The sequence below is a fragment of the Heterocephalus glaber genome, unplaced genomic scaffold (assembly GCF_053883595.1).
Source record: "Heterocephalus glaber isolate CG9 unplaced genomic scaffold, H.glaber_assembly_v1.0 deba00001547, whole genome shotgun sequence".
Classification (NCBI taxonomy): Eukaryota; Metazoa; Chordata; class Mammalia; order Rodentia; family Bathyergidae; genus Heterocephalus; species Heterocephalus glaber.
In genome coordinates, this window is record NW_028258340.1 from 10,855,818 (window position 1) to 10,869,366 (window position 13,549).

Below are 13,549 nucleotides of genomic sequence, written 5' to 3' on the forward strand. Positions count from 1 at the left end.
AGTCTCCTGAGTAGCTGGGACTACAATTGTGGGCATCATCCCTGGCTCCTGTTTTCTTTTATATTATCCTACCCTTCTTCCAAAATCCAGCATAGTGTCCAGTATAAAGCAGGTGGTCAAAAATACTTGCAGAATTTATCAAGCAGTTCTATTGGGTTAGAGTTAAGCTGTGTAAAGTGATTTAGGTTGTATTTAAACTCAGAATAAAAGGAGGGGAAATCAGAGGTAGATAAAGGGTGAAAAGCCAATAGAAAATTATACTATCTTACCAAGAGTCTTAAGCCTGGGCTGCGGTGACTCACTTCTTTATCAGTGTATAAATTCCCAATGACTATGATAAAAATTAGCTATGATAAATTAATTTATAAATCAAATGAACCAAAAATCGTTTAATGCTCACACTCCAGATTTATTATATTTATATTTTCCTTGAAAATAACTTTGTTAAATAGCAATAGCTTCAGTAATATAAGCTTTCCAATGTCTAGATTCTCCAGAAGCTAATTCTGAGAGGTACATTTGTGTGCAAGTGACCTATGGAGTCCTCTCAGGGGAAATTTGTAAGGGAGCAGGGGAGACAGGAGAGGGCAGAGGAGGAGCTGACCAAGGTTGTAATTGTTAGGTGACATCCAAATTCAGTTGTGGAGCACAATTTCCATTGCAGAGTGTGTCCTGCCTTGAGGCAAAGGGTTTTTGTAACTGTCAGCTATTGGCTTTGGTCTTCTCAGTTTAAACTCAAGTTTACTTGGCACTTGTGGATTTCTAATTGTAGGGAAAACTGGAGTCACCCAACGGCAACCCTTGAGTAAGGTAGAAGATATAGGTCCTTAGAAGTCAAGTATAAAGAAATTGAGAGATGAGAGCACAGCTCTAACAAAGGGACCCTGGGGGATCTGAGTGCAGCACTGATAAGAATAATGATGATAGCCTGCCATTAATTAAATGCTGACTTTTTTGCCAACACTCTTCTAAGCTTTTTGTATTAGCTCATTTAGTTATAACAACAATCTTATGAGGTAGCTAATATTGTTATTTCTATTTTGTCAAATGAGGAAACCAAATTTATCTATAGAAACATCTTGTCTTAAGGGACTTAAGGAGCTGGTCATGGTGTCATATGCCTGGAATCCCAGCACTCTTCAGAGGCAGAGGCAAGAGACTCACAAGTTTGAGCCTAGCCTGGGCAATTTAGCAAGTTAGTGAGATCCTGCATGAAACTGAAAAATACAAAGCTTTGGGAATGTCACTCAGTAAGAAGGCCTTGTGTTCAATCTCCAATGCTGTAAAAACAAACAAACCAAGGTGAGAGGGACCCAAAGGTTTCATGGTGCAACTAAGGTTTTAATTCTGTGTGTGTGATTCAACAGCATGTACCCTAAACATGATGCTGCCCACTTTGGCACGACTCCTGAATCCACAAAGTTGTTAAGATTGGCCAAACCTAAGTCATCCAGCCTGAGCTCCTATCTTGTGAGCTCATGACAAAATGAGATAACACATTTAGCACAGTCATGCAAGACAATTAACACTAGTCACGATTGTTCTGCTATTACCAAGAAAGTTTTAAATGCTAGGAATGATTTTACCCTTGACAATTCTGCTGTCTTTTACATGATTTGGCTGAATTCATTTAGTTAGTGCACAAGGAGATAAGGGAAAAATAGAATGGTAAAAAGGGAAGGGGAATATAATAGATTATCTCTAAAAAGTTATTAGTAATAACAGATGTGAATATAATGAACAAAGTTCTATTCTTTAATTATACTTCCATTTTTCCTGGGATCTGTTTATAAAATTACTCCTTCCTAAATGGAGTGATTTTAAGTTCCTTGAGGCTGCTCTCAATAAGTAGTTAACATGTCATCCCCCATAAACAATGTAACTTTTGGCAGCACTTTAGAAAATTTAGTCACTTCCATGACCGGATCACCAATGTTGAAAATATAATTTCTGATTTCTTTAAAATGATCAACTGCATTTTGTTGCCACATAAATTCTAGTTATAGAAAAATGCAATCATTTTGATCAAAGCCTTTCATTCTTCTAAATTAAATATTCTGGAATAGTAGAAAGGAAGCTTATGGCCTCTTAACTAAGAAATAAATATCAATCAAGAATATTTCAATATAGTTCCCATTTTCAGGACCCTAGTTGCTTCAGGAACATTGAATATTTTTTGTGACATGTAAAGATAATATTATGATAAATTTTCTGCTCAAGTAAAATAATCATACCTGTCATGGGCTGGGGTGTGGCTCAGTGGTATGGTATTTGCTTGTCATGCACAAGGCCCAGAATCACCTCCAGCACCAAAAAATAAAATAAACCAATAAATCTAATATTCATATTATAGTTTGGAGAGCAGACAAGATATAAAAGCTACACACTGCACAGTTGTCTGTGACCAAGGAGAGAATTCTCTTTATATGTATTTATACAGGTACCTTTCTTCAGGGGTAAGATGTAATAACCAAATATATTTACTAACTAGAGCAGTGCAGAGAGCAAATAATCAGTGGGTGTTGCAGCCAATCAGGATGATGATGTAACAATTTAGAGCAGATTAGGCAACCAATCAGAATGGATGCTGGCTGAAATATAGGTGAGGTCATACCCAGGGAACTTGCTAAATATCAGCCCTACCTAAAATGAATATGAGACTCAACTGTGTCCCCAATTACTCAACTTTCCTCATACAGACTCTTATTTCAAGAAATTGAAGTGATTTGGGAATACCATGTATTCCAGATTCCTTTTTTCTTCTCCTAGCAAATCCCCAGTAAGACCGACCTGACAAAGGCATTACAAATCAATAATAGCTAACATTTATTGACACTCAGGTGCCAGGCATTGCATATATATTATCTTCTGTAATTCTTACACCAATCTTATAAGGTAGGTACTATTATTATTCCTGATTTACCTATGAGGAAATCAAGGCATGGGCAGTAATGAGCAATGTGTTAGCTTTCTGTCACTGCAACAAAATACCTGATATAATCTATTTAAAAGGAGGGAAATTTTATTTTGGCTCAAGGTCTCAGAGTTTTCATTCCATGGCTGCTTGTCCCTGTTGCTTTTGGCTTGCAGTGGCACAATACATCATGGTCCAAGCATATGGCAGAGCAGGCTGCTCACTTCGTGGTGGCCAGAAAGCAAACAAGAGACAGAGACCAGTCTTCACAATCCCATAAGGGCACACCTGCAAGGGCTCTAAGACCTCCCACTGGGCCAATCTTTTAAAGATTTCACCTCCTCTTAACCATACTGCAGGCTGAGAACAAAGCCTTTCACACATGGGGCTCTTGGAGAATCCACATCCAAACTATAGCAAGTAACTTGCTCAAAGTTATGCAACTAATACTCATCAGAGTTGGTACTCAGATTTGAATAGTTCCTCTTCTTAGCTACTATGATGTTATTAGCAGATGAGTGCTCTCATCAACATTACATTATTCGCTCAGTTCCATACTACTGCCTGGCTAAAGGGGGAGTGCCAAAGAAGTTTTCTAGTATTGGGGCTACTTCTGGAGAATAGTACCTGACCAACATTTGTCTCCAGTACAGTTACATTTACCCCATTTGTTTTTTTGTTTTGTTTTGTTTTGTTTTGTTTGGTACTGGGGATCAAACTCAGGTCCTTGTGCTTGCACAGCAGGCGGCAAAACCACTGAGCTAAATCCCCGGCCGTACCCCATTTTTGATCTAAATTTCTTTGAACAAATAGAAAGCAGTCAAGGAAGGCTGAAACAATAAAAAGATATTACCTTATTCTCTTTTCCTCTGCTTTTTTCAGATATTCGTCTCTCTTTAAGACTCCCAGGATCATTTCCTTTTCATGATCTAATAAAAATGAGAGGTTGATGAACTCTGAGGTCTTGGACATGATATTTCAGCAGCAGCTCTGAGTAGCAGTGATTGAATCTTCCAGAAAGTGAATTGATAGATACAATTGCTAAGGTTAACCCTGACCAACCCGGAGTCACTCAGTTGTTCAGGTAAAGTGGTTTTTAGAAGGCCTCTGCAGAACTGCTAATGGTAGCTTGGTATTCTTTCAGGCTGCACAGAAAACATGCTTTACGGAGATTACATTACCAAAAAGTCATTATTGTTTTAACTGAAAAAGATTTCCAAGGTCTTTGCTGTGATGTTCAGTCAGGCAGCAGCTGAGTTCCACTAATGATGCTCAGCTTCAATCCTTCAGAAAGCTACAGAGCAGGACTCATGTTTGCTGGGACAGATGTAGAAAACACTGAAAAAGTAAACAAAAGAGAGAAAAATTAATCAGGTCATTTTACCCATAGCACTTGTAAAACTATCTAATTTTTGAAATATTGATGCACTTAACTCAAAAACATTTTTAAATCAGTAAGCATGCATTTATCAAATATTTGCATCTTGTTTTTGTAAATCATGAGCTGATATTTATATTGAGTCCATTTCAGGTTCTCTATGCAAATTCAGTTTTCTCTTTTATAATTAGCTTCCTCTACCAGCCATATGCAATGATTTCTCATAGCTGAACTGGGTCACCACTTTGGGACAGTTAAGTGCACAGGTAAGGCCCTGAAGCAGTTCTCTCCTTCTTCCTTCCTCACCCAACAACTAGGACCACAGCATGAAAAGCACTGCTGGTGGAACTGTTATGTTGCAACCTAAATATATCTCACAAAAATACTGAATGAAAATAATTAAGTTACAGAAGAAAATGATGCATAATGATTACATATACATGAAGAATATCACTTGTAAAAATATTATATTTAATTTACAAAGACACACAATTGTAGTATAAATTTAGGTGAATTTATGAAAATGTCAAGACCATGTTTACTTCTGGCGGACAAAAAGACATGTAATCAGAGAGGTGAACACAGAGCCTTTATCTGCACTGAGTATTGTTTTGCTCTAAGAAAACAGTTTATGCTAAATTATTTATATGGTTGCTCATAAATTTTTCCAGACATCCATTACATATACTAGCTCCCCTTATCTTTAGTCTTACTTTTTGCACTTTCAGTTACCTGCAGTCAACTGTAACCTGAAAATACTAAATGGAAAATTCCAGAAACAAACAATTCCATAGTTTTAACTTGTGTGCTGTTCTGAATAGTGTGATAAAATCCTGTGCCATCCCATTCTGTCCTGCTCAGGATATGACTCCTCCTTTCCTTCAGTGTATGTACATTATGCATACTGCCTGCCTGTTAGCCATCTGGTTTATCCCTACCACAGTGTTTTTGTTCAAGTAATCCTTATTCTATTAATTAATAGTTCCAGAATGCAACAGCAGTGATACAAAGAAGACATCATACAAAGGAGCATAAAACATGGAAGGACAGATTAACCCTGGTACTATGTGGCAACGCAATGGAATGTATAGGAAAAAAATTTTATATATATATGTGTGTGTGTGTGTGTGTGTGTGTGTGTGTGTGTGTGTGTAATATATTTTTGGTACTATCTGCAGTTTCAGGCATCTACTGGAGGTATTGGGACACATCCTTCACAAATAAGGAGGAACTACTATACTGAAAAATAGATGTTTTAACACTACCATCTTGTTAACAGAAGCTTCCCAGTAACAAGTCCAATGGTACACACCTGTAATCCCAACTATGTGGGAGGCTGAGACAGGAAGATAACAAGTTCTTGGCCAGCCTGGGCAAGTTAGCAAGATCCTGTCTCAAAAATAAAATAAAAAGGGTTGAGCATATTCCTCAATGGTAGAGTACTTGCAGAGCATGCTTGAGGCCCTAGATTCAATCCTCACTATCATTGGAAGAAGACAAGGAAGAAGAAGGGGGAGGAGGAGCAAAAGGGCAGGGGTAGGGAAAGGAGGGGAAGGATGGGGAAATGAGGAGAGAGATGGGGAGGGAGAGGGAGAGAAAGAGGGAAAAGAAAGAGGGGGAAGGAGGAGAGGAGGAGGCTTTTTCTCTCATTCTTGGCTTTACAGCACATTTCATTGGTTTGTTACCTGGACTCTCTCTATAAAGCCCCTTAAGAATGACAACTTTTAGGCAGAGGAGGTGTACTTTCCAGGCCACTGTACTACTGCCCCCAGAGTAGAGGAGGTGAGCCACTCAGGTGCCAGCAGCACACATCTCTCTCCACCCCCCACCCCACTGAAATGAGAAGACACGTAAACAAGTCTCAAAACCAGATTTCCAGATCACCTAAAGCAACCCCAAAGGGAAATAAGATGGAACATTTTGATAATCACCTTGACTCCCTGAACTGGAAATGAAAGAGGATATGGAAAAAATGAAATCAGAAATAATTTCTAGGATAACAGCAGAGATTGTGCCCATAGTGCAATACATGATTAATACATCTAGAGAGGACACACATAAAAAAAATAGAGGAGCTGAGGAACATGGTGGAATCCCATCATAGGAAACAAATGGAACCCATAAAACAGATGCAAACAGATTTCCAGGAGATTAAAAACTCCATTGAAAGTTTACACAGCAGAATGAACCAATGTGAGGACAGAATTTCAGATATAGAAGATAAGATTGCAATTAGTGACCAGGAAAAGAAAAATTTCTTTAAAATAGTATGGCACCATGAGAAATCAATACAGCAGTTTCTAGATAATGCAAAGAAGAATAACAAAAGATTGATTAGAGTCAATGAAGAAACAGGAGAGAGTGCAGATGACATAAAAAAAACTGTTCACAGAAGTGATGGAAGAAAACTTCCCAAGGAGGGGAAAAGAACTTGACATACAGATAAGTGAGGCATATAGGACTCCAGCTAGCACTGATAAAAAAAACTACATATAGGCATATAATAGTTAAGATTCCAGAAAGCCAATAGAAGAACAAACTTCTACAAGCAGTTAGAGAAAAGAAACAAATCACATACAAAGGAAAGCCCATCAGAATCACAGCAGACTACTCAACACGAACCCTCAAGGCAAGAAGAGCTTGGAGTAACATATTATAAGCCCTAAAGGAAAACAGCCTCCAACCCAGATTGATGTACCCTGCAAAATTCTCTTTGAAAATTGACGGTGAAATAAGATACTTTCATAACAAAGAGCACCTTAGGAAATTTGTGAATACCAAACCAGCACTCCAAAAAATTTTAGACAATATGCTAGGAAAAGAAAAGGAGGGTCACAACCCCAGGAAGCCCAGCCGAATGAATTCATCAGGCATGACAAGAAACTAAATGCAAAGGGGGAGAATCCAACAAAAAGAAAAAGTCATGAAAATGATAAATCAATATGTATCAGTTATAACCATCCATGTTAATGGTTTCAATTCACCAATCTAAAGAAACAGACTGGCAGAATGGGTCAAGAAGCAAGATCCAACAATATGCTGCATAGAAGAAGCACACATACTTCAAAAGGAAACTCATAGAATGAAAGGTAAAGGGTGAAAACAATATTCCATATGAAAGGAAGCTGAAAAAAAGCAGGAGTAGCTATCCTTTTTGCAGATCAAGTGGATCTCAAACCAACACTGATTAAGAGAGACAAAGAAGGACACTACATCCTTGTAAAGGGAACAATCCAAAAGGAAGAGATGACAATCATAAATATCTATCCACCAAACACTAGTGCACCCAACTATATAAAACAAATACTAACGGACATGAAAAATCAATTAGGCACTAATACAATAGTAGTGGGGAAACTCAATACCCCACTGTCACAAACAGATAGATCAAATAGACAAAAAATAAGCAATGAAATATGAGAACTCAATCAAACTCTTGAACAAATGAACTTAACTGATGTTTACAGAGTGTTGCACCCCACAAAATCAGAATGTACATTCTTTTCAGCTGCACACGGGTCATTCTCCAAAACAGCCCACATACTCATTCATAGAACATGTTTAAGTAAGTGCAAAGGAATTGAAGTTATCCCCTTTATATTATCGGACCATAGTGTGATGAAATTGGACATCAATAGCAAAAGAAACCACAAAAATTTCATAAACACATGGAAATTGAACAATACTTCTGAATAACCAATAGGTCACAGAGGGATTAAAGAAGAAATCAGACAGTTCCTACAATTATATGAAAATGACAATACAACACATCAAAATCTATGGGACACCATGAAAGCAGTCTTATGAGGGAAATTCATAGCAGTGAATACTCATATGAGGAAAACAGAATGAGCCCAATTAAACAACCTAATGCTAAACTCAAGCTTCTAGATAAAGAAAAGCAGAACAAACACAGGGCTCATACAAGGGAGGAAATTATAAAGATCAGAGCACAAATCAATTCAGTGGAGACTAGGAGAATGATACAAAAAATTCATGAAGCCAAGAGTTGGTTCTTCAAAAGAATAAACAAAATTGACAAATCCTTAGACAACCTTGTCAGAAAAAGGAAAGAAAAGGCTCAAATCCATGCAATTAGGAATGAAAAGGATGAAATTACAATGGACCTAGCAGAAATCCAGAGGATTATCAATGCCTACTTCAAGTACCAATATGCCAATAGGATGGGAAACACAGAAGAAATGGACAGATTCCTAGATAAGTATGAATTACCAAAGTTGAATGAAAAAGACCTAAAAATTCTAAAGAACCCAATATCAATCAATGAAATCAAAAAATAATTAAAAACTTACCAACTAAGAAAATCCCAGGTCCTGATGGCTTCACTGCTGAATTCTATAAGACCTTTAGAGAAGAACTACTGTCACTACTGTTTAAACTCTTCAATGAAATTGAAAGGGAAGTAATACTCCCACATTCATTCCTGGAAGCAAGCATCACCTTGATCCCCAAAGCAGAGAAAGACCCAACTGAAAAAGAGAACTATAGGCCAATCTCGCTACTGAACATGGATGCAAAAATCCCTAATAAGATACTGGCAAATAGAAAGCAGTAGATCATCAAGAAGATCATATACCCTGACCAAGTGGGATTCATCCTAGGGATGCAGGCATGGTTCAACATATGCAAATCAATAAATATAATATACTATATCAATAGAGCCAAGGACAAAATCTATATGATCATCTCAATAGATGCAGAAAACACATTCAACAAAATCCAACATGCATTTATGATAAAAACTATATAAAAATTGGAATAGATGGTCTCTACCTCAATCTGATAAAAGCCATCTATGAAAAACCAACAGCCAATACCATACTAAATGGTCAAAAACTGAAATCCTTCACACTAAAATCAGGAACAAGACAAGGATGTCCACTATCACCACTCCTGTTCAATATAGTCTTGGAAACATTAGCCACAGCAATTAGACAAGAGAAAGAAATAAAAGGAATAAAGATAGGAAATTAAGATGTCAAATTATCATTATTTGCAGATGACATGATACTCTATACAGAAGACCCCAAGAACTCCACCAAAAGTCTTGTGGACTTAATAAGTAGCTGGATACAAGGTAAACACACAAAAATCAATAGCTTTCCTCTAAATGAACAAGAGACTCATTGAGACAGAAATAGAGCAAACAATTCCTTTCCCAATAACATCCAAGAAACTGAAATACCTAGGAATCAACCTAACAAAAGAAATCAAAGAGCTCTTCTCTGAAAACTATAGCACTCTGAAAAGAGAGATTGAAGACAATATCAGAAAATGGAAAGACATCTTTGCTTCTGGGTAGGAAGAATCAACATAGTGAAAATGGCCATACTTTCATAACTGCTATATAGATTCAATGCAATCCCAATTGAACTCCCAGCAGTATACTTCACGGACCTTGAGAAAACAATCCAAAAATTCATTTGAAACAAAAAGGAACCTAGAAGAGCAAAAGCAATTCTAGGAAACAGAGATATGGCAGGGGGTATCACAACCCCCACTTGAAACTATACTACAAAGCTACTGTGATAAAAACAGCATGGTACTGGCAAAGAAACAGACCTGAGGACCAGTGGAACAGATTAGAAGATGCAGAAACAACTCCAGAAACACTTAGCCACCTTATCTTCGACAAAGGAGTCAAACATTTTCACTGGAGGAAAAAGAGCCTCTTTAATAAATGGCACTGGAAAAATTGGTTTTCAACATGCCAAAGATTAAAACTAGACCTATATCGGTCACCATGCACTATACTAAAATTGAAATGTATTGAAGATCTAAATATTAAAACAGAAATGCTGAACCAGCTGAAACAGAGGTTAGGTAGAACTCTTGAAGACAACGCTGTAGGAAAAATTTCATGAACAAAACCTCAGTTGCCCATGAATTAGCACAAACAGTCAACAAGTGGGATCTCTTCTTATTAAAAAGCTTCTGCACAGCAAGAGAAAGCACCAACAGTGTGAAAGGATAACCCACACTGTGCGAAAAAATTTTCACCTGCTGCTCCTCAAAGGTCTACTACCTAGAATCTATAAAGAACTGATAAAAATCAGAGCCCCCAAATTTAAAGACCCAATCAAAAAATGGGCACCACGAATGAACAGAAATTTTTCAGACAAAGAAGTAGAAATAGCAAATAAATATGTTAAAAAATGTTCACCATCACTGGTCATTCGAGAGATGCAGATGAAAACAACACTGGGATTCCACCTCACTCCAGAAAGAATGGCTGCTATCATGAAATCAACCAATAACAAATGCTGCTTGGGCTGCGGGAAAAGAGGAGCACTGCTGCACTGCTGGTGGGAGTGCAGACTGGTGCAACCAGTGTGGAAATCAGCATGGAGATACCTCAAAGAACTAGGACTGGAAGTTCCATTTGACCTAGCTCTTCCACTGCTGGGTATCTTTCCCAAAGAATTGAAAGAATCACACCACAGTGATATATGTGTACCTATGTTCATAGCAGCACAGTTTGTGATAGCTAAAACTTGGAAACAGCCCAAATGCCCATCAACTGGAGACTGGATAAAGAAAGTGTGTTGTTTTATAAAACAGCGTACTATGCAGCCATAAAAAATGAGAAATTGGAGACATTTATATCTAAATGGATGCACATTTAGGTGATACACTTAAGTGAAATAAATAGGACACACATGTGCAAATACTGAATAGTTTCTGTAGTGTGAGAAACTGAAAATGTAAATAAGGACTAAAATGTATAAGAGATAATGTGAAATAAGAGGAAAGGGACAAAGGGGAAGGGAAAGTGGGAGGGGTAGGGGAAAGGCAAGAAGGGAATGGAATATGAGAAAATGAAAAAATGGAAACAAAAGTCTTTGTAAATAGGGAGGCATGGAGGGGGTGAAGGGAGGGCAGGTGAATGGGGAAAAAATAAGAACCAAGAGAGATTATGTAAAGGTGTAAATTTCCAATGATGAATGTCATTATACTGTATACCTAAAATGTCCCAAGAAAATTAATTAGAAAAAAAAGAATGATAACTTTTAGGGGCCAGGGATTTAGCTCAGTTGTTCTGGTACCTGCCTTGCAAGTGCAATGCCCCAAGTTTGATCCCTGGTACCAAAAAAAATCCACAATGACTTTTAGGGTGATCTGCTGAATTTTGTAACTGAGCATCATCCCAAGTCACTGTCTCAGCTTTATGCAGGTCTATGCACTGAAATCTACATACAAGTTGCACTTGATTTGCTTGGTTCTCACCAGGCTTCCAGACATAATTGGATACCTACTCAAGGCTGTCATAGAGATCCTGCATAACTTTAAGATTGGGCTGACCTCAAAAGCTAGATCTGAAAGGACAGGATCTTGTCCAGACTTTCCCTAACTGTTCAAAGTCCCTGTGTGTCTGCTATAGTGTGTACCCAACCAGAACTTTGTTGAAATGACTCAATCTGAATTGCTTCCTACAGACCAAAAGGTAGTCCCCTCTGAAGAAACTATGTCAGTCTCTGCTGATTGTTTGGATTTATTATAGCCTTTCCTCTATCTCCAAAACCCTAGATGCAGCAGAGATCAGAAGGCCCTACATTTGAAATAAATAGAAACAAACAAGGTTAGTGTAGAACGTAATGTTTAGGATTTACATCACTGTCAACTGTTGTTTCCTCAGATAAAGAACACAATTGGTTTTTCACACCTTGTGTATCTCATATGGTTTTATGCTGAAAGGAAAAAATAATTGAAGACTCACTGAATGAATATCTTACCATTACAATCTGGTTCACTTAAGAAATATTTTATGCTTGAAATGTCAGATTTAGAATTTCCTACATGAATAGTCTACAGAATTGTATTTAGACATTATTCAAGGGGTGGGAATCTATAAAAAATACTTGAACTGGAGCTGATTGTTATATATGAGCAGATGCGACATGGGTTCATACTGAACCAAACACAGAGGACTCTGTGGGAAGTACCAGAACATTCACTTCCCAAGGGAAAACTCTATTAGAAGCCAACCTACAAAAAAGAATCTGGAAGAAGATGAAAATTTACTATAGGCAATTAGTTGTATGATTTGAGTGATTCATGGTATGAAAATTTGCCAGGTGACAGTTCTATCACCCAACACTAGTGACGCACATTTAAAATAATAGGCACTGATATCTGAGATAAAAGACAGGGTATATCTGAATATATTTGATTATTGGGTACTCCAAAAGGAGTGTTAAAAATAGAATGTTTATGGGCATGCCTGGAATAAAATTAATTAACACAAAATTAATTTCTTGTTTGTATATTACTTTGTGACAACACAACAGATGGATTCTGAGAACACTTCATATCTTCACTTTTGTTTGTTTGTTGCTGAAGCTAAGAGATATATCATTAAAATGAATTGGTCACAAACAAAGTATAAATAAAGACCAAGATAAAGAAAAGGTGATATTTATATACAATGGAGTACTATTCTGCCATGAAGGAGATAAATTTGATTCATCTGTAGGAAAATGGATGCACCTTGAGACCAGAAGTTTAAGCAAAATAAATCAGACACATAAGCCGAAATATTATGGTTTCTCTTTTATGAAAAACCCGAAGTATAAGTAAATGAATGAGCAAAATAAAAGAAAGGTAATATGAAACAGGGAGATAAAATTTTTGCAAAAGGAAAGGGGGCTAAGAGATGGAGATAGCAGAGGGGAGGGGCAGGGAAAGGGGTAAAAAAGGGGTTAAGATGCATTATGCAAATGTACCAATGTTATCAGTATATACTAGGAATATGTACCATTAAAAAATAACCATAAAGCACCCCCCCTCCCCACCACCACCAAATATGCCTTCATTCCCTTTGATTAAAAGCCAAAGGTCTCTGGTTTCTTAAAATTTTTATGAAGAATTATACATCTTGAGTAATTATTTTGAAAAGTTACATTTTATAGTAAGTTTCTTTTATTATGATAACATGCTGAAAGGTTCACAATATGAAGGAAAGTGAAGAAATCTGCATATAAAACTGCTAATAAAATGTGATTTACAGGACACATATATAAAGAAAGTTTGGGTCCTGTTCTCAAGGGGCCTGTTTACCTTCTAATGGACACAGAAACATAAAAAAATCATAGATGCCAACTTTGCTTCTGAGAACATGAAGAAAAGAACAATTAAAAAGAAGAGAGAGGAGATTCTAGGTTGTAAACAGAAGCAAATGTAAAAAGTCACAAGAACACATGACCAGCCCAGAAAATAGTGAATAACCCCAGACTGGG

The 13,549-nt window shown here is 37.2% G+C and overlaps 1 protein-coding gene across 7 annotated transcripts in view; it reads right to left on the minus strand.

Annotated features, from left to right (window-relative positions):
* Sytl5 (synaptotagmin like 5) overlaps positions 1–13,549 on the minus strand; it is a 258,603-nt gene that overhangs the window by 117,184 nt on the left and 127,870 nt on the right. For all 7 annotated transcript variants that reach the window (XM_087189869.1, XM_087189866.1, XM_087189868.1 and 4 more), the window contains one exon: positions 3,768–4,252. In XM_087189869.1, coding sequence (XP_087045995.1) covers positions 3,768–3,886 — 119 coding nt within the window. In that variant the 5' untranslated portion in view covers positions 3,887–4,252. The remainder of the gene's footprint in view (positions 1–3,767; positions 4,253–13,549) is intronic.